General features: G+C 50.2%; 1 protein-coding gene, 1 long non-coding RNA gene and 1 pseudogene across 6 annotated transcripts in view; 2 read left to right on the forward strand and 1 right to left on the reverse strand.

Moving 5' to 3' along the window:
- The first annotated feature begins 1,698 nt into the window (after nt 1-1,698).
- Nucleotides 1,699-1,796, forward strand: LOC136171278 (small nucleolar RNA SNORD116; annotated as a pseudogene).
- Nucleotides 1,797-8,632: 6,836 nt separating this feature from the next.
- Nucleotides 8,633-13,780, forward strand: LOC136170745 (uncharacterized). Of its 2 annotated transcripts, none has more exons than XR_010663673.1 (3): nt 8,633-8,863; nt 11,733-11,899; nt 12,528-13,780. It is a non-coding gene; the product is annotated as an uncharacterized lncRNA (long non-coding RNA). The 2 variants fall into 2 exon arrangements; XR_010663674.1 differs by lacking the exon at nt 8,633-8,863 and adding an exon at nt 9,472-9,547.
- Nucleotides 13,781-14,742: 962 nt separating this feature from the next.
- The window catches only part of DENND2A (DENN domain containing 2A), a 98,467-nt gene continuing 94,327 nt past the window's right edge, over nt 14,743-18,882 (reverse strand). For 3 of the 4 annotated variants that reach the window (XM_065939212.1, XM_065939209.1, XM_065939210.1), the window contains exons 16-19: nt 18,006-18,123; nt 17,367-17,618; nt 15,927-16,013; nt 14,744-15,058 (exon numbers count right to left, since the gene is read on the reverse strand). In XM_065939212.1, the coding sequence (XP_065795284.1) occupies nt 15,027-15,058; nt 15,927-16,013; nt 17,367-17,618; nt 18,006-18,123 (489 nt within the window). In that variant the 3' untranslated portion in view covers nt 14,744-15,026. Of the gene's footprint in view, nt 15,059-15,926; nt 16,014-17,366; nt 17,619-18,005; nt 18,124-18,882 lie in introns of all 4 variants that reach the window. The other variant, XM_065939211.1, reaches the window with a different exon arrangement.

An 18,882-nucleotide genomic window follows, 5' to 3' on the forward strand; every position in this document is an offset into this window, starting at 1 on the left:
GATCGAACCCATGTCTCCTGTATTGGCAGGAGGATTCTTTACCACTGAGCCACCAGGGAAGGCCCTGTTTTGTGTCATTTAACACATTTAGAAATTAAAAACTATGAATGCGTTTAGGAGTATTTGGAACAGACAACACACATAGTCGCGTGCCTGTTCTGTGCGAAGCCCTCTGTGAGTCACAGAGACCGGAGTGCTCACACCGAAGTCAGACATCACTGCAGAGAGGATGCAGCCAGTGCACTGCAGGCAGCTACGAGACGCGGAGGTGCAGGAGCTATAAATAGCTGCTAAGAATGGCCGAGGCATGCCCTGACTTCCAGATCAGCTCAGCTGTTCACTGCCTGGGAGATGCCAGCACTCACTGCCTGTTCACTGCCTGGGAGACACTCGTGTTTCCTCCTCCTCACGCCCCCACCTGTCCTGCCATGACCCCCAGGCCCCCCTCCCTCTTGCATCTTCCCAATGGCCCCGTCAGCTGAAAACCCTGGGGTCCTGCCCTGACTGGGCTTCCAGGCCTTTTTTCTTGGTTGTGGCCGCAGGCGTTGCAGCTGACAGTCAAGTCTGGAGACAGAGGGGCAGGAGGTGAGGAGCTGTCTCCCAAGTTCCACAGTCACCTAGAGGCAGAGCTGGGGGAAGAGGCTCTGTGCCTCCCTCCTTCCAAACCTCACTGTCCCTTGGGTGCCAGGGCCTCCCCAGGGGACAGGCCAGGATCTGGAACAGTGGCTGAAATTAATCTCTTTCTCTTCCCCAGGTGAGGCTAGGACAGTATCAGTCTGCCAGTGAGAAGTCCATCTATTCCCCCGACCCCTACCAAACTACTGCACAATGTCCATGTGGGCTGCGTGCTCAGTCGTGTCTGACTCTTTGTGGCCCCACGGACTGTAGCCCGCCAGGCTCCTCTGCCCATGGGATTTTCCAGGCAAGCATACTGGAGTGGGTTGCCATTTCCTCCTCCAGGAGATCTTCCTGACTCATGGGTCGAATCAAGTGGATTCTTAACTGCTAGCGCCACCTGTCCATTTTTTTTTTTTTTCACCTGTCCATTTTGAATTGAAGAAATTGAGAATGAATAGATGCAGGCAGGGTTCTTTGCCCTTCTGCCCCTTCTCCTCCTAAAAGCAGGACATACATTTCCTGCAACTCTCATTTGGGAGATGGAAAGGTCAGCGTGGACATGAGTCTGCACAACCAGATCTTATAACAGAACCCCTATCTGTCATTAGTTTCCCGCATGCATTTCCTAGGCATTTCGCCACAGTTCATTGTCCCTTGAGGCCCAAGCCATGTTTCCTTTGTTAAATGACATATGAACCCCTGAGTCCCACCATTTCTCTGATTTTCACTTACTTTTTATGAACTTCCATGCACGTAAACATCAACAAAAATTGAGTGCCTTTTATCCTGTCAATCTGCCTTTTGCAAGTCTAATTCACAGCCCATAAGAGTGTAGAGAAAGTTTTTCCTCCAACAAAACACACACCCAGACACCCGTATTAAGGAGTAGAATATTATCATGTTAATATTAACATGATATTGGACTGGAAAAGTCCACTCCTGTGTGCCTCTGGTTTTTTGCTTTTCTTTCAGGTACACTGGCTTAGCTGCTCTGAGTCATGTGGGATCTTCCCGGACCAGGGATCGAACCCATGTCTCCTACATTGGCAGGCGGATTCTTTACCACTGAGCCACCAGGGAAGACTGTTTTTTAAAAAGTTGATTTACATGCATTCCTTGGAAAATCTGAACAACATGAGTGAGAACTCACTACCGTCTCCTCATTGAAACTGAGGTCCAGTACGTTGCCTTCCGTGGGGTTAAGGGTGGGTAGGTTAGCAAGAGGGCTTCTCTGACTGTGTCAAACACATGCATGGGGGAGCCCGGTCATCACCATTTGCGAGGCTCCCATCTGAGTGTGGGCCGTGTACAGATGTTCGAGCCGCCTTCTTGGAATGTGGGGTCCATGGTGAAGGGCACTGAGGAGCAGAAGAGGCATCCGGCTTGTCCAGTGGTGGTAGGTGTCGCAGTAGATCCTGGCATCGGACAGTGAGCTCTTCGCTCAGAATGGTGCATTTTGTCCTGGTTCCTGCTGCAAGTGTGCTCATTGGGGCTCTCATGATGTGGATTCTGATGCAAGGAAGCTTCTGTGGTCTCTGATTGGGAAAAAAAAAAAAAAGTTGATTTATATTGGAGTGTATTAATAGTTAGTTTACTATGTTGTGTTAATTTCAGATGTACAGCAAAGTGAATCAGTTATACATAGACATATATCCCTCCTTTTAAAGATTCTTTTCCCATATAGGTCATTACAGAGTATTGAGTAGACTTCCTATTTTTTTGAAGCTATCTTTAAAAAAATATTTATTTAGTTGACTGTGATGGATCTTTTTTTTTTTTTTTTAATAATTTTTATTTATTTATTTGGCTATGCTGGGTGTTAGTTCCTGTGTGGACTTTTCTCTAGTTGCAGAAAGCAGGGGATACTCTCTAATTGCAGTGCGTGGGCTTCTCACTGCCATGGCTTCTTTTGTTTCGGAGTGCAGGCTCTAGCGCATTTGGGCTTCAGTAGTTGTGGTGCACAGGCTTGGCTGCCGCGTGGCATGTGGGATCTTCCTGGACTGGGGATCGAACCCACGTATCCTATATTGGCAAGTGGATTCTTTACCACTGAGCCACCAAGGAAGCCCGGCTGTGCTGGATCTTTTTTTTTTTTTTTTAATTTTATGTGTTTATTTGACTGCTCTGGGTCTTAGTTGTAGCATGTGGGATCTAGCTCCCTGACCAGGGATCGAACCTGGGCCCCCTGCACTGGGAGCTCAGACTCTTAGCCACTGGACCACCAGGGACACCCCTGTGCTGGACCTTAATCATGGCATGCAGGATCTAGTTCTCTTTCTAGGGATTGAACTGGAGGTCCCTTACATTGGGAGTGTTGAGTCGTAGCCACTGGACCACCAGAAAAGCTCCTAGCGACTTATTTTATATTTAGTAGCATGTATATGTCAATTCCAAGCTCCATCCAAGCTTTTATCCCCTCTCCATCCTGTGTGCCTCTTCTGTAACACATCCTGATCCTAAGCAAATCATTCTCCTGAGTCTTGTGTTAATCTGTCCTTTGGTTTTCTTTACACTTGTTTTTACCTACACATGGATTCCTAAATAGTACATTACTAGGTTTGCCTGTTTTAAAATTCTATTTAAGTGGAATCTAACTCATATCCTCCGTTTCTTGCTGATTTATCTTGTGTTCTTGAGATTACTCTATATTGACGCACGTGGCATAGTTTATAGGTTTTTCACTGTTGCATCTGAGGGCTTCCTTGGTAGCTCAGACGATAAAGTATCTGCCTGCAATGTGGGAGACCTGGGTTCGATCCCTGGGTTGGGAAGATCCCCTGGAGAAGGAAATGGCAACCCACTTCAGTACTCTTGCCTGGAAAATTCCGTGGATGGAGGAGTCTAGCAGGCTACAGTTCATGGGATTGCAAAGAGTTGGACACGACTGAGCAACTTCACTGGTTCATTGATAGCCCAGTTGGTAAAGAATCTGCCTGCAATGCAGGAGACCCTGGTTCGATCCCTGGGTTGGGAAGATCCCCTGGAGAAGGGGAAGTATTCTCCAATATTCTGGCCTGGAGGATTCCATGGACCATATAGTCCATGGGGTTGCAAAGAGTTGGACAGGACTGAGCGACTCTCACTTTCACTGTTGCACGGTGTTCCATTGTACGGCCCGCCCGTTTTACAGCTGATGAACATTTCACTGCCTCCAGTTCCCGGCTATTACAAATGCTGCTGCTCTGAATATTCCTGCACATGTCTTCTGATGCGCACGTGCACGTGTCTTGTTGGGTGTATGCTTAGGAGTGGGCTTCCCGGGTGCCTCCGTGGTAAAGAATCTGCCTGCCAATGCAGGAGTCGCAGGTTCAGTCCCTGGGTCTGCAAGATCCCCTAGAGAAGGAAATGGCAACCCATTCCAGTGTTCTTGTCTAGAAATCCCAGGGACAAAAGCAGCCTGCTAGGCTACCTTCCTTGGGGTCACAAAGAGTCAGACACGACTTACAGACTAATCCACAATAGCGCTTAGGAGTAGAATTACGGGGTCGTTGGTCATCCATTCTTTGGTAAGGTCAGTTTTTCAGTGTCGATACTATTTAGTCCCATCATATCCTGCTACTCCACGTTCTTACATTTTAAACTGTATATCCCAGAGAAACTGAACACTCCCAAGTCCCTGTTCTTACTCCAGGCTATGGCCCAAGCTGCTGCCCTCAGCAGTTTAAAAAAGATGTAATCTTTCTCAAGTGATCAAAGTGTTCTGGAGTTGAACAATGCTGATAGTTGTACAACTTTGTGATTGTGCTAAAAACCACCAAATTCTGTACTTGAAAAGGGCAAATGTGAAGTGAGTTACATTTCAATTAAAAAAAAATTGTCTGACTTGAAGTGTTGGTCATCTGTGAGGTTGGCGATGGTAACATGTAGTGGTTTGAATGTATATTTTTCTATTTAATATTGTATTTGAAAACACTTTCATCTATTTATAGAACATTTGTATTTCCTCTCCTTTTGCCTATTTTTACCTTTTTTTGCCTATTTGTGCTTTTCTTTTGCCTATTTTTCTGCTAGATTGTTTGCCTTTTCTTATTGATTCCTAGGGGCTATTTATATATTTTAGGCCCTAATCCTTTGTTGATTATGTGCGCTCAGTCGCTCAGTTGTGCCTGACTCTTTGTGACCCCATGGTTTGTGGCCTGCCAGGCTCCTCTGTCCACGGGATTTCCCAGACAAGAATACTGAAGTGAGTTGCCATGCCCTCCTTCAGGGAATCTTCCCAACCCAGGGATCAAACTATTACAAAGTCTCTTACATCTCCTTCATTGGCAGGTGGGTTCTTTACCACTAGCACCACCTGGGAAGTCCCCTCAGCCACAAAAGAATGAAACAATGCCACTTGCAGCAACATACATGGATTTAAAGATTATTATAAATGAAGTAAGTCAGACAGAGAAAGACAAATGCCATATCATATATTAATGCATGTATGTGGCATCTAGGAAAATGGTACAGATGAACATATTTGCAGAGCAGGAATAGAGACAGACATAGAGGATGGACATGTGGACAAAGGAGGGGAAGGGGAGGGTGGGACGAATTGGGAGATTAGGATTGACATGGATACACTGTTGTGCTGCGCTTAGTAGATTCTTTGCAACCCCGTGGACTGTGGACCACCAGACACCTCTGTCCATGGGGATTCTCCAGGCAAGAATACTGGAGTGGGTTCATATATTCACTACCATGTGTACAATAGCTAGTGGGAGGCCGCTGTGTAACCCAGGGAGCCCAGCCCAGTGTTCTGTGACAACCGGAAGGGATGGGATGGGGTGTGGGAGGGAGTCTCAAGAGGGAGGTGATACAGATACACTTATGGCTGATTTCCATTTTACAGCAGAAATTAACACCGCATTGTAAAGCAATTATACTCCAATAAAAAAAATAAAACAGTGAGGGGCCTGTGGAAGTGTGGGGTGTGGTCTGGGACAGAATGTTCGAGCTGTTTCAGGCTTTATTTCAGGGCTGGAAGCAAGGCCAAGATTCAGCGGACTATTTGAAGTCTGGTTTCAGCCATTTGATGAGTCTCTGGGAGGAGGATCCATCTGGGAGATACTGCTGGGAGTTTGGTGTGCAGAACATGCAGTGAAGCAGGAAGCGAAGGGTTGAGGAGATGACACTATCAGCTGTTGTAGTGAAAATATGCTTCTCTTTCTCTTTTTAAATTTTTTCTTTTGGCCGCTCTGCCCAGCTTGCGGCTTGTGGAATCTTAGTTCCCCCACCAGGGGTTGAACCTAGGTCCTCTGCAGTGGAAGTGCCAAGTCCTAACCATTGGCCTGCCAGGGAATCCTGAAAACAAGCCTAATGAGCAGAATATGAGGGAATTGCTAGTAAGACTTTGTGGGAATTATGTTATCGGTCACAGGAGTTGCCGTGACAGTAGCCACCCCACTACCGGAGCCAAACACTAAGAAGGTGGAGGAGGGGTTCTCCTGATGGTGTGAGCAGGGCTGTTTCTAACTTCTGCAGCCCCTTGGGTCCTGTAACCTGGGGCGGCTGCAGGCTCAGCTTGCCCCATGCACCAAGCTTACTCTCCTTCGTCCCCCAGTGGCTGGTCTCGTCTTTTACTTTAACTGAAATACAGTTCACATACTACAAAGTTCACTTTTTTGTGTCTTATTTATTTTAAATGAAACAAAGGTGAATCTTTTTAAAGATTAAAGTGTACCCTCTGGGGACTTCCCCGGTGGTCCAGTGGTTAAGACTCCACACTTTGAATGCAGGGGACACACGTTCCATCCTTGCTCAGGAAACTAAGACCCTTCAAGCTGCATCCTAACAATAAATAAATAATAAAACTAAGGGTACAATCTGGTGGTCTGTAATATAGTCGCAAAGCTGTTGCGACTTTATTAGTTGTGTAACCATCACCACTATCTAGTTCCAGAACGTTCTCTCATCACTTCAAGAGCTCGCACCTCTCTTCAGCTGCTGTGGGCTGCAGCTTGGGCGATGCTGCAGCGGAGAAGTAGGGCTTCGGGAGGGCTCAGACCCTCTCCCACACTCAACTTCAAGTGAGGAGGTTTCAGGGCTGCCCTGAAGGTCATTGGCGTCTGTATGGGGCACCCGGCAAGCTGTGTGGCCTCAGACTTTGGCAGGTGTGGGTGCTGGGAAGCTGCTTGATGAGGCAGGCGTGATGGAGACCAGGGTGGGATGACAATGTCCCCGGGGGGGTGACATTCAGGACAGACCCCCCCTCCCCCCACCAATGACATCTTCCCCCTCCTCTAGCACTGGTCTCAGCTCTGGAATCCGCACTTCTGGGTTTACAGCTTAAGAGTCAGCGGTTGAAAATGTCTTGTGGGGGTGACTCCCTAAACAGTTATCACCACAGCCTGATCCTCTGAGAGAGCTTATCTCTGGGCTGAGGGCGGTGGAGCTCTGAGGCTGAGAAAGGAAGGAGGAGGGGCTGCCTTCGAGAAAGCAGAGGAAGGAGGGAAGATCAAGGGTTAGCAAAATTCTGCTGGGCCAACCACATGCACCAGGTCTTGTCCTCAGCCTCCATTTGTCATCCCCACACCTCAGAGGAAGGCTAATGGTGGGCTCCTTCACCATCTTCTGGATCAGTCCAGCAATGGTAAGAATTCAAAATTTTAAAAAGAACATATATTACTTTCCTGCGCTTCCCAGGTAGCTCAATGGTAAAGAATCATCTGGCTGCCAGGCAGGAGACTCAGGTTCAATCTCTGGGTCAGGAAGCTTCCCTGGAGAAGGAAATGGCAACCCAGTCCAGAATTCTTGCCTGGAAAATCCCATAGACAGAGGAACCCGGTGGGCTACAGTTCATGGGGTCGCAAAACAGTCAGACACGGCTTAGCGACTAAACAATAACAACAACATTTCTTTCCCATGTAGACTTAGAAAGTGTTCGCAGGATCAGTCTCTGGAGAGTGAAAGGAACAATTGCATAGAGTTTGAAGAAGTTGGTGTTTATCCTGTAGAAATCCTGTGTGGGTGATAGATGTGTGTGTGCTCCGTCATGTCTGACTCTTTGCAATTCCATGGACTGTAGCCGGCCAGGCTCTTCTGTCCATGGAATTTCCCAGGTAAGAACACTGGAGTGGGTTGCTATTTCCTTCTCCAGGGGATCTTCCCGACCCAAGGATCAAACCTGCGTCTCTTGCATCTCCTGCATTGGCAGGCAGATTCTTTACCACTGCAACACCTGGGAAACCCTTGGATAATATATTTGTTGTTGTTTAGTGGCTCAGTCATGTTTGACTCTCTGTGACCCCATGGACTGTAGCCCACCAGGCTCCTCTGTCCATGGAATTCTTCAGGCAAGAATACTGGAGTGGGTTGCCATTTCCTTCTCTAGAGGATCTTCCCAACTCAGGGATTGAACCCAGGTCTTCTGCATTAGCAGGCGGATTCTTTACCATTGAGGTTAATTTAATTGCACAGAATATAAATACATTGCAGCGTTATTGCTATGGGCGTTTTAATTGTTTTTCTAAGACAGCAGGCACAAGACATCAAATCTGATAGTTTAATCATTTTTAAGTTTCCAGTTCAGTAGCGTTAAGTACATTCACATCGTTGTGCAATCATCGCCTGCTCTCTGTTTTTAAAGAGCAACGTTTTGGCGTGGCTAGAAAGTGCATGACTGGGCCCTTACCGGCCCCATACCCCCAGAAGGCAAATGTCCCCATCTTGAGAGAAGCCTCGACAGCCCTCTGGTTCCACAGCTTCACCTCCCCACAAAGTGAGGCTTGACCAGCCTCATGGGGCCGTTTGGGTGGACAGAACCAAGGATGCGGAGCCCGCGGAGCCCAGGCTGCTGGGAAGGCACCGACCCCTGACCCTGTGAGTCACCCTAGCTTGGCTGACCCTGGTTTGGCCTTGGCAGGGCTGTGTGCCACCTCAGCTCCCGCCCAGAGCTTTCCCAGGCCGGATAAACCAGGGCAGAGAGGGGAGAAAAGCGTCCTCAGCCTGGGAACCACTGGGGCTCCGGTTGCCCAGGGCAGCTGTCAGCTGGCCAGGCCCTGCCCTTCTCAGGACCCACGTCAGCTGCCCCTGGCTTGTCGGGTCCGCTGCCACCCAGAGCCCCTTCGGATGAGCAGCCCTTTCACACCTGTCCAGGGGCCACGAGAGCGAAGGGTGGGTCCGCCTGAATCTGCCAGAAAAACAACTCAGTCCACATTCCGCCCATGCAGGTCAGGGAATTAGCTCCTTGGTAGGAAGGACAACCCGTGGTGAGCTTTGGTTGCAGGACTACTGAACTGTGGGCTCTCAGGATTATGGTCAGGTGAGGAGGGGTGACGGTTGTGGGCAAAGAGAGTCAGAGGGGCAGGTAGGGAGCCCAACGTTGATCAAAGGTGAGACGGCTCCCTGGACCGGTGTCAGGGAAGTTGCCCCAGGCTCACTGTAGCCTGGAAGAAGTTGCAGGCTGGCGGCGCAGCCCCGTGCAACAGCTGGGTGGGGGTGAGGTGTGGTCACTGGACAAGCCAGGGAGGGAAGTTAATTGGCCTTGACAGGCGCCAGCAGTTAAGCGGCCCTTCTCACCTGCCTCTTGCTTTCTTTACTAACCTTTGCTCGGCCAGGAATCTCCCCTTCCTCCTCTGCCTGTTCCAGCCCCTCCCAAGCACCCATCTGAACTCTCAGCTCACGTCAACCCTCCTGAACTCTGAGTTGAGGTTCCAGCTTCCGCCCGCCTTGCCCTCCTCTGAGTTCACTCCTGCAGCATCTCTCCTCAGGATTTTGGGGGGTTGGGGGTCAACCTGTACCGCAGTGGGCTTGCTTTTAATCCTAGACAAGATGATTATGTGCATGCTCAGTTGTGTCCAACTCTTTGTGACCCCATGGACTGTAGCCCATCAGGCTCCTCTGTCCTTAGGGTTCTCCAGGCAAGAATACTGGAGTGGGTTGCCATTTCCTTCTCCGGGGGATCTTCCTGACCAAGGGATTGAACCTGGGTCTCCTGCAATGATAGGTAGATTCTTTACCATTGCACCCGCCCCCCCCCAAAAAAAAAAAACACAACCTGAATTTACCAGGTCTGTGGACTCTTGTAGGCTTTCATCAATATTTTTGATCTTTAAAGCATTTCAGCTCTTATGTAATACTGAACTTGGGCCATGCGTGCAAAAGTCTTAATTTCAAAACTTGGCCCTAAGATTACTCTCTGTGAGTGAAACTTACAAGATAATTTACATATAAGGGAGGAGATTGGGTCACCTGAAGAAGTGAGTCATCTAAGACAGAAGCCTGTAAGTACTTGAAGGCATTTGGGAAACTTGCAGCCAATCACGGGCTCTAGGGCCTTAGTCTCAGATAAGTCAAGGTGGATTCCAGGGATCTGTACTTAATATCCCAGGTGGATCTGACGCAGGTGATGCCAATCACCCCTGAGAAACAAGGGGTCCCCTCTGAGAGGTTTGGCTGGAAGGTGATGGATACAGCTAAAAAAGCTGGAATCTGTCTGAAGAAAGGGAGGGAACATAGGAAAGGGGGTACCCTTCATACCTTGTGGGCAGGCGTATAAAATCATGTAAACTCTGTGGAAAACACTTTGATGGTGCTTCAAAAATTTAAGCGTAGATATTAACCTATGATTTGGCAATTCCACCCGTAGGTATACACTTAAAGAAATTGAAAACAGGTACTCAAACCAATGGGTTTCCCAGGTGGCTCCGTGGTAAAGAATCTGCCTGCCAGTGCAGAAGACGCAGTAGATGCGGGTTCCATCCTAGGTCAGGAAGATCCCCTGGAAGAGGAAATGGCAACCCACTCCAGCATTCTTGCCTGGAGAGTCAGTCCCATGGACAGGGCAGGCTGGAGGGCTGCGGTCCAAGGGGTTACACAGATAGACACAACTGAGCACGAACAACTCAGTCCACTACTCAGACAAAGGTGTGCGTGTGCATTAAGTTGCTTCAGTCGTGTCCGACTTTGCGACCCTACGGACTATAGCCTGCCAAGCTGCTCTGTCTATGGAATTCTCCAGGCCAGAATACTGGAGTGGTTTGCCAAGCCCTCCTCCGGGGGAATCTTCCTGACCTGGGGATCAAAACCGTGTCTCTTCCATCTCCTGCACTGGCAGGCAGGTTCTTTACCACTAGCACCACCTGGGAATCCCAAACAAATAAGTGAACACAGGTTTGTTGCAGAACTATTCACAATAGCCAAAAGGTGGGAAAAACCCAAGTATCCCTTGAGTGATGAATGGACTTCTGTGTTACATGAATTTCCCCCCAGTAAAATAAAACAAAGGGGAAAGAAAAAGGAGGGCAGGGTGGGGGCAGGGGAAATGTCCAGGGGAACAGACCCTCTGTGAGACAGGGAAGTCTGTCAGGCTCCCCTCCCCTCCTGGGGAGATGTCCCTGAAGACTCTCCAACACCTTTGTTCTGCTTTCCTACTCACCAAGCAACCTTCTGATTATTAATGTGGTCTCCTAGGAGCTTGGTGCTTGTGCTGAAAACGATATCTGAGCTACCGGAAGTGGCTGTTAGAGTCAGGAGCTGGCTGGCATCTCCTGATGAAGCACTCCTTTGACTTGGAGGGGTACCCATGCATCTCTACGGAGCTTGCTGCCTGCGACAGTCAGTACAGTCCCACCTTAGTACTACTGTGGGAATTGTTGCTTTGATCAGCAAACATTTACCGAGAGATGACTCTGTGCCAGGCACTGATCTGAGGCTCTGGGAATTCAGCATTGAACGTAATGGATACAGTCCCTTCCTTCATGATGCTTACATTCAAGTGATCAAATAACACACATGATGAACTGAACATGTGTGCATGCATGCATGCATGCAGAGTCACTTCAGTCGTGTCCGACTCTGTGCGACCCCATGGGCTGTAGCCCACTAAGCTCCTCTGTCCATGGGATTCTCCAGACAAGAATACTGGAGTGGGTTGCCATGCCCTTCTCCAGGGGATCTTCCCAACCCTGGGATCGACCCACGTCTCTTACATCTCCTGCATTGGCATGTGGGCTCTTTACCACTAGTGCTCCCTGGGAAGCCCGAACTGAACATAGTAATGGGCAAAAAGAAATAATACGTAGCAGATCTCCTCATTGTTCTTGGTCTGCGTGAGAAAAGGTTTGTGTGATAATTTCTAAGAACGAACTCTCCCTTGTCTCAGCAGTGGTGACAGCTACCTTCTCTTTCAGATTCCCTATCTCCGGCCAGTTACCGAGACATGCCAGCCACACCTGCTCCCACTCATCCCTTCCCTTGCCCACCAGTGTCTCAGATAGTCTACGGCAATGAAGCCCACCCAGAAGTCCTGCTCCAACTGGTTTTCATGACCATGTGATTGACCCTGAATTGAAACACGGTAATGGAATGCCTCTAAATACACATTCTTCATGGAAAATGCATGAGGTTTTTTTTCTTAATTTTTCTAATGGAATCGGAGGACTTGGTTCCTGGACAGACTGTTGGTGTGAGGTAAGATGAAAAGGTTGAGCGGCCGTGTTCTATCCGACACACCCATGCTTCTTGGCTACAGTTTGTTTCTAAACCCAAATAGCATTGTCCACCCAAGGTCTGCCCTAGACTGTGAGCAGGGAATCACAACCCTCTTTTTTTCCTCTGGTTTCTGATGCTCCCCTTCCTTAATTACCATTTTGCAAAATGAAGGCACTTCCTTAGCTGATGTAGTTTAAACTTATGCAGAGTAGGGTGGGAGGGATGTTGGTAAGGTGAACCGCATCCGATGATGTTCTGCTCCTGGACTTGGTACCTGGATGTGGTCCTTTGTGAAAGTTTGTCAGACTGTGTATCCATGATCTGAGGACTTTTCTGTATATATATTTTACTTCAAGCAAAAATGAAAATAGGGGGCTTCCCTGGGGGCTCAGTGGTAAAGAATCCACCTGCCAATGCAGGAGACACACACAGGTGTGATCCTTGGTCTGGGAAGATCCCTCAGGCCGTGGGACAACTAAACCTTTGGATCACAGCTGCTGAGCCTGTGCTCAAGTCCATGCTCTGTGACAAGAGAAGCCACCGCAACGAGAAGCCTGTGCACCGAAACTAGAGAGCAGCCCCTGCTCGCCGCAACCAGAGAAAAGTCCGCACAGCAACAGAGACACAGCACAGCCAAAAATAAGTAAATAAATAATCTTTAAAATTGAAAACGAGGCATATGTACTAAGAAACTTTTACAAAGATGTTTTTCTCAATGCTCTTTATGATATTAAAAATTGGAAATATCTTGCATGCATGAGGGGATTGGTAAAATAACATCATATCTGCAAAACAGAATATTACATAACCATTAGTAATGTTGACAAAAGTATATATTTATTCACTGAGACGTGTTGAGTAAACAATATAATATGAAATAAGTTAGAAAGTATATTCCAAAATATTAAGAAAGCTATCATCTTTCAGCAGAATATAGATGCTAATAAAGTTAACTAATCTGAGGCGCTTGTTACAAATTCCTGAGTCCCCACACCCAGAGATTCTCTTTTGGTCTTCCCCAACCCCCAACCATACATATCTATACACCTAGGTAATTGTTATGTTCTTGTCCTTTTAGGGGGCCTTGGACCCCCTTCAGAATCTGATGTAAACTATGGACTCTTGCCCCCGAATCGAATGGACACACCAAATCTTGGATACAATTTGGTGGACCATGACTTTAGTTAAGAACCCCTAGTATAGGGTGAGAGGTCGACCTCTCCTCGTTTTCCTCTTGTTCTTATTTTTTCTCCAAAGACCTCTTTGCTCCCAACTCCTTAGAGGTCAAGAACCTCTGCCAGGCAGCCCAGGCCCCAGAGCCATTGCCAGGGTCAGAGCACATTCCTTTTGTATGTTTTTGTAGGGTTCCTGGTGCCACCCTGGTGGGATACTAGGCAGTGGGTAGGCCATGGGGCGGCCCCGAGGCCTGTTTTGAGAGGGTGCCTGGGTCGCCCAAGACTCTCTTCCCACCGGGGCAGGATAGCGCCCCCTGGAGTGCAGCCTTCTCCCGCACCTCCTGCCCCCTCCCCTCTGGCTGTGCAAGTCTGAGGAAGCCGTCCCCAAAGTTTTGATGCTCCTTTTTTTCTTTTTTAACTTTTTATTTTGTACTGGGGTACAGCCGATTAACAAAGACGTGACAGTTTCAGGAGAACAGTGAAAGGACTCAGCCATACATAAACATGTAGCCATTCTCCCCTAACTCCCCTCCCACCCAGGCTGCCACATATCACTGAGCAGCGTTCTCTGTGCGGTACAGCAGGTCCTTCCTGGTTATCCACTTTAAATAGAGCAGTTTGTACACGTCTGTCTCCAACTCCCTAACCGTCCCTTCCCCCCAGCCTCCCCCACCTCTCCTGGCAACCGTAGTTTCGGTCTCTAAGTCTCTGAGTCTCATTCTGTTTTGTAAGTTCATTCGGATCGTGTATGTACCCGACATTGATGCTGCTTCTTGATGACAACAGAAGTCCCTCCATTCATCCTACACGGGTAGCGTGTACGACTGTACATGTGCTGTTCTGGGCCCTACACGGAGATGGGAAAATCTCCTGCAGTAAAATAGGAATGGGGTCGAGGCCATGGCTTGTAGGCTTTAAGGTGGGCAGCATCGTAAACTTTACGGCCCTAAGAATATTTTATTAACATCTTACGAAGAGAGAGCCTCTTTTTGCGTGTACCTGTAAAAGTCGTGGACTTGTGGGCAGGGGCGGACTCTGTGGCCTCGGAGGGGAAAAGAGGCCGTCCTGGAGAGTCAGGTCCATTTGGGACCAGAGGCGTCGGCGACATGACGACAAGCGGGCTCGGCCACCAGGTGGCGTCACCGGCCGGGCTGAAAGAGCAGTTAGTCCCAGGAAACCGAATCCTGCTGCTGTCCTCTGTCCGCCTTTCCAGCACAGACCTGACTCCACTACCTGCTGATCCTTTCCCCGACAGGACTCCCGCCCTGACACCCGCGGCGTGGGGTCTGCAGTGCCTGTGGGTGTCGCCACGGTGCTTCTCCCTTGACCCCAGTTCTGCCCCCGGGAGCATCTCGGTTCCAAGTCCCAGGAGGCCGCTCCTTCCCAGTCTCCTCCTTTTGGCTCCAGGGTGAGCTGCCAGGCAGGATGGACCGGGGAAAGGTTCATGACACAGGCCAGGACAGCTGTCTTAGCCTTTGCGAAATAAAAAGAAAACCCAAACACTTTTCTTCTTCTTCTTTTTTAATATCTAAGATAAAAAAAAAAAAAAAAACACCCCAAATCCAACAACCCAAAACAATCCCTTTGAATGTGCCTGGTCCCAGGTCCCATTTCCAGTGCTGTTCTGAAGAAGCTGCCTGCCGGCAGCTCTGGGGTCCTGTCCCCGGGGAGGACCCAGGGGTGGCCAGAAACCATCCTGGCCTTTATCCCAGCACCTGGGACAACCAAGGACCCGACTTCTCAGGAAGACCGCCAGGACTGTTTTTAAGACATGTGGTTGCCCTGGGAGGAACTTTTCCCTGGAGTCTGGGTTGAGGGCTATTTCTTGTGGAGAAACTTCATTTTATTGCCTAAAAAAAGAAAATGAGAACATTGCACCAGGCAGACAGAGGAGCCGAGTTAAAATCCTGCCCTTTTCACACCAGCTGTGGTGTGGACAACTGGGGCTCCCACACCACCCCTGAGCTTCACCCCAGGGCTCAGGAGAAATTGGGGGGTTCCTCCAGCCTGGGTGCCCCCTGCACTGCTCATGCGCCTCCCCTGTGAACAGGGATCTTTTGAAGGGAAGACTGTCAGAGCTGCAGACGTTGCTTCTGAAATGGTGACACAGGACGCAGGGACTGTCACGCCTCCCTGGGAGTCCTGAGGGGAACAAATGCCCGGCCCGGGCACTAGGCCACCCACCCCCCCGGGTGAGGGTCTAAGCATGACCCTGCAGGTCCTCCGGGGGGCTGTCCTCACTGCAGCTCGTCCTCACTGGGGCCTGCTCCCTCCCTCATGCTTTTTGCTTTCCTCTCCTCTTCCATTTTCTAGCAAGGGCCTTTTTTGTCTGGTTAAACTGCAGTCCTTACTGAAATCCTTACATTTCCACTTTTCAGGGTCATCTGGAGGCTGGCCCAGGTCTCTACCACCAGGCCCCCTTCTCTGGTTCCATTCATCATACTTCTAAGCCCCACTCCCCAGAAGACTGAAGATGTGGGAGGTAAGAGTGAAAGAAGAGCAACACAGCCAGGGCCCTGGAGGGCCAGGAGAGGGCCGTGTGTCCTTAGCTTCCGCTCCGGGGGCAGGGCAGAACTGGAGGTTGGTAAGACGCCGACTGGGCCCAGTGGGCGCAGGCCTCAGAGTTCAGTGTCATGAGCCCCGGCTCCGGTGACAGAAACTGGCTAAGACCCCGTGGCCCTGGGGGCTGCTGCCGGGAACCCAGACCCCGGGCCTCACCTAGTCCCTTCAGGAACTTGTTGACACCGCTGTGTTCTCCGCTGGGGAGTGTTTCCAGGTACTCCTGGGCTCGGACCTCAAATAGACCTGTTGAGGAGAGAAATCCCAACCACTTTAGTTCCTTCTCTTGGTGCTTCTACACGTGTTCGTTTCCTTACTGCCGCAGAGAAGAGAAACCTTGCCGCTGAGACAAAGCTGCTCTATAAACATGCTCTGAATCAAAAGATTTAAAAGGGCTTTGTTCTCTGACCTTATAATTGCCCAGCCTCATGCAGAAACTGTCTTTGGAAAGCTAAGTGAAGTCCTATTTTTCCAAGCGCCTGGACTGGGTCGGGCCTGTGGTTTCAGGGAAGAACCAGATGGTCCCAGTCCTTCCCTTCTCCTTGAGATCTCCCATAAGAGTGCCCCTGGCCAAGTGGCCTGCCTCCTGGGAGCCTGGCTGCCATTGAGGGACTCAGGAGGGCGGGGTGGGCAGGTCACCTCAGCAGGCAGGGACCTTCAGTTCTCGCCCAGGGCTGGAGCCTCAGGCTGATCTTCTGTCAAACAGTGGTCCGTGTACCAGGCAGGTCTTCGAGTGAATTCTTTCATCAGGAGTTGTGTGCCTCCTCCCAGTCTCCAATCCACCTTCTCTTGTCTCTCCGGATACCCTCATCAGAATCATCTGAAGTACGAAGCCCCACTTTCTGCTTTGCACAGAGCTCTGGGGATGTGGAGCTTTGCTGCCTTAGCTCAGGGTCTGCGTTCGCGACACCAGAGGACACCCAGGCCTGGGTCAGCTGCTCCCACACCCCCGACCCTCGTCACTGGGGGGCATCCCCTCAGGGTTAATCATCTCTCTCTCTGGTCCTCTGGCCTAGCTCCCACCTGGGGCAGCCTTTCCTGATATTTCTAGCTTTCAGATTCCCCAAAGGACTTAAAGAGCATGGAAGAAAGAGACAGGAATGGTTTCATCCTCTTCCGCACACTTCCCGCTCCTGATCACTAGAGGCGTGATGGAACCCAGCAACAGGGACAGGGACACTGAGGGAGACAAGGAGAACCCGAAGGAGAACCTGAGGAGCGGGGGGTGGAAAGGGGGCCCTCGGGCTCCCCAGGCCAGGGAGGGGGGCTCTCTGCTGTCCTCCTTCCCCACGGCCAGCCCGCTGGGCGTCGGTGGCAGCACGTGGAGCGGAGGGTGCGGGCCAGCCTCTCCTCCTCTGTCCATCCCTGGGGCCCTGCGGAGAGAGTGAGGAAGGAGGGCAGAAGGGACAAGAGGAGGCCTGAGGAAACGGGGGAGAGACGCCACAGAGAGAGGGGGGAAAGGGTGTCCCTGAGAGTCCGGTCAAGCTGGGGAGACGGGAGACGAGGACGGAGGAGAACTCGCACTGGAACTGGAAGCGGGGTTCTGGGCGTGGGGAGCAGAGGTAAAGCGACACCCAAGGAGACAGAAGGGCCCCCGACCTTTGGCGTCCTGCCGGCGCAGCTCCCGCTCCTGGATGAAGCCCCGGAACGTCTGGGTCTCCATGAAGACCTCCAGGAACCGGCGGAGGCTCTTGGAGGAGACGGCTTTGCGGAAGGCCTCTCGCTGCAGCTGCAGCGTCCTTTCCTCGCGCTCGCCCGCCGTCAGGAACAGCGAGTAGTGGCCCACGATCTCCACGAAGAAGCGGACAAAGGCTTCAGACACCACCTCGTTCAAGGGGCTGGACTCAGGGCCTGAGCAGAGCAGGGGAGAACCAGGACCGCTGAGGGCGGAGGCAGAGCCTCTGGGACGAATCAGTCAGAAAAGACAAGGGTGCTATTCCAGGTCCCTGGAAGGCCGACTGTGATGATCCATGAAAGAGGTTCCCCACAGTGAGCCTGTCTTTTCTTCCCTACCTTTAAACAGGTGTTTTAGGGCTAAACTGGGGGTGGGGTGGGAAGGGTTTTTCCTACAACTCGCTGCTGAAGGGGATGAGCGCCAGCCTCGCCCCTCGTACACCTCGCTGCCCATTTCCCGACTTAACCCCACACCAAGTGTACAGATAGATGCCCACAGTCCATTGCTCCCTGGCTCCGAGGATGGAGGCGGGGGTGCAGTCTGGGAGGGGGTTGAGCATGTACCTCGCTTGCCATCAGGGGGCCCCTCATCCTGCTCACTAGCCAGGTCATTCCTCTGCTCCAGAATGTGTTCCAGGGCTACCTGAAGCTTCCGGGGCAGAATGGAGTCCTCATCGTCCATCTGTAAAGCAGAAAAAACGGGAGTCATTGTCCCAGCGTTTCCGGGGATGGCGTCTGTATCCCAGCCAGTAGGACACAGCGGATTCTACAGGGCAGGCCTGGCACAGTTCCTGGTTTAGGGGAAAGACCACAACTTTGAACCAGAGGCTTGAATCTTGATTCCACTCTTAACAAGCTACAGGAGCCTCAGCTTCCCCATTTGGTAAAACATATTACCTCACTGTGAAGATTAAATGCAACAAATAAGACGGTGATGAATGAAACTGAAGAAGATATAAAATAGATCGAAAGATATTCTGTGTTCATAGATTGAAAGAATATTGTTAAAATGTCCATGCTATTCAAAGCCATCTATAGATTCCATGCAAATTCCTATGAAAATTCCAATGACATTTTTCACAGAAATAGAAAAAAAAATCCTAAAATGTGTATGGAACCATAAAAGACTGAATAGCCAAAACAATCTTAGGAAAGAAGAACAAAGCTGGAGGCATCCTAATTCCTGATTTCAAACTCTATCATGGAGCCATAGCAATCAAGACAGTATGGCTGTTATTGTCGTTCAGTCGCTCAGTCCTGTCCAACTCTTTGCAACCCCACGGACTGCAGCGCGCCAGGCTTCCCCGTCCTCCCCTGCCCTCTCCTGGAGCTTGCTCAAACTCATGCCCATTGAGTTGGTGATGCTATCTAACCATCTCATCCTCTGTTGTCCCCTTCTCCTTCTGCCTTCAATCTTTCCCAGCATCAACTGGCATAAAAA

This window comes from Muntiacus reevesi, chromosome 6, assembly GCF_963930625.1.
Source record: "Muntiacus reevesi chromosome 6, mMunRee1.1, whole genome shotgun sequence".
Lineage (NCBI taxonomy): Eukaryota > Metazoa > Chordata > Mammalia > Artiodactyla > Cervidae > Muntiacus > Muntiacus reevesi.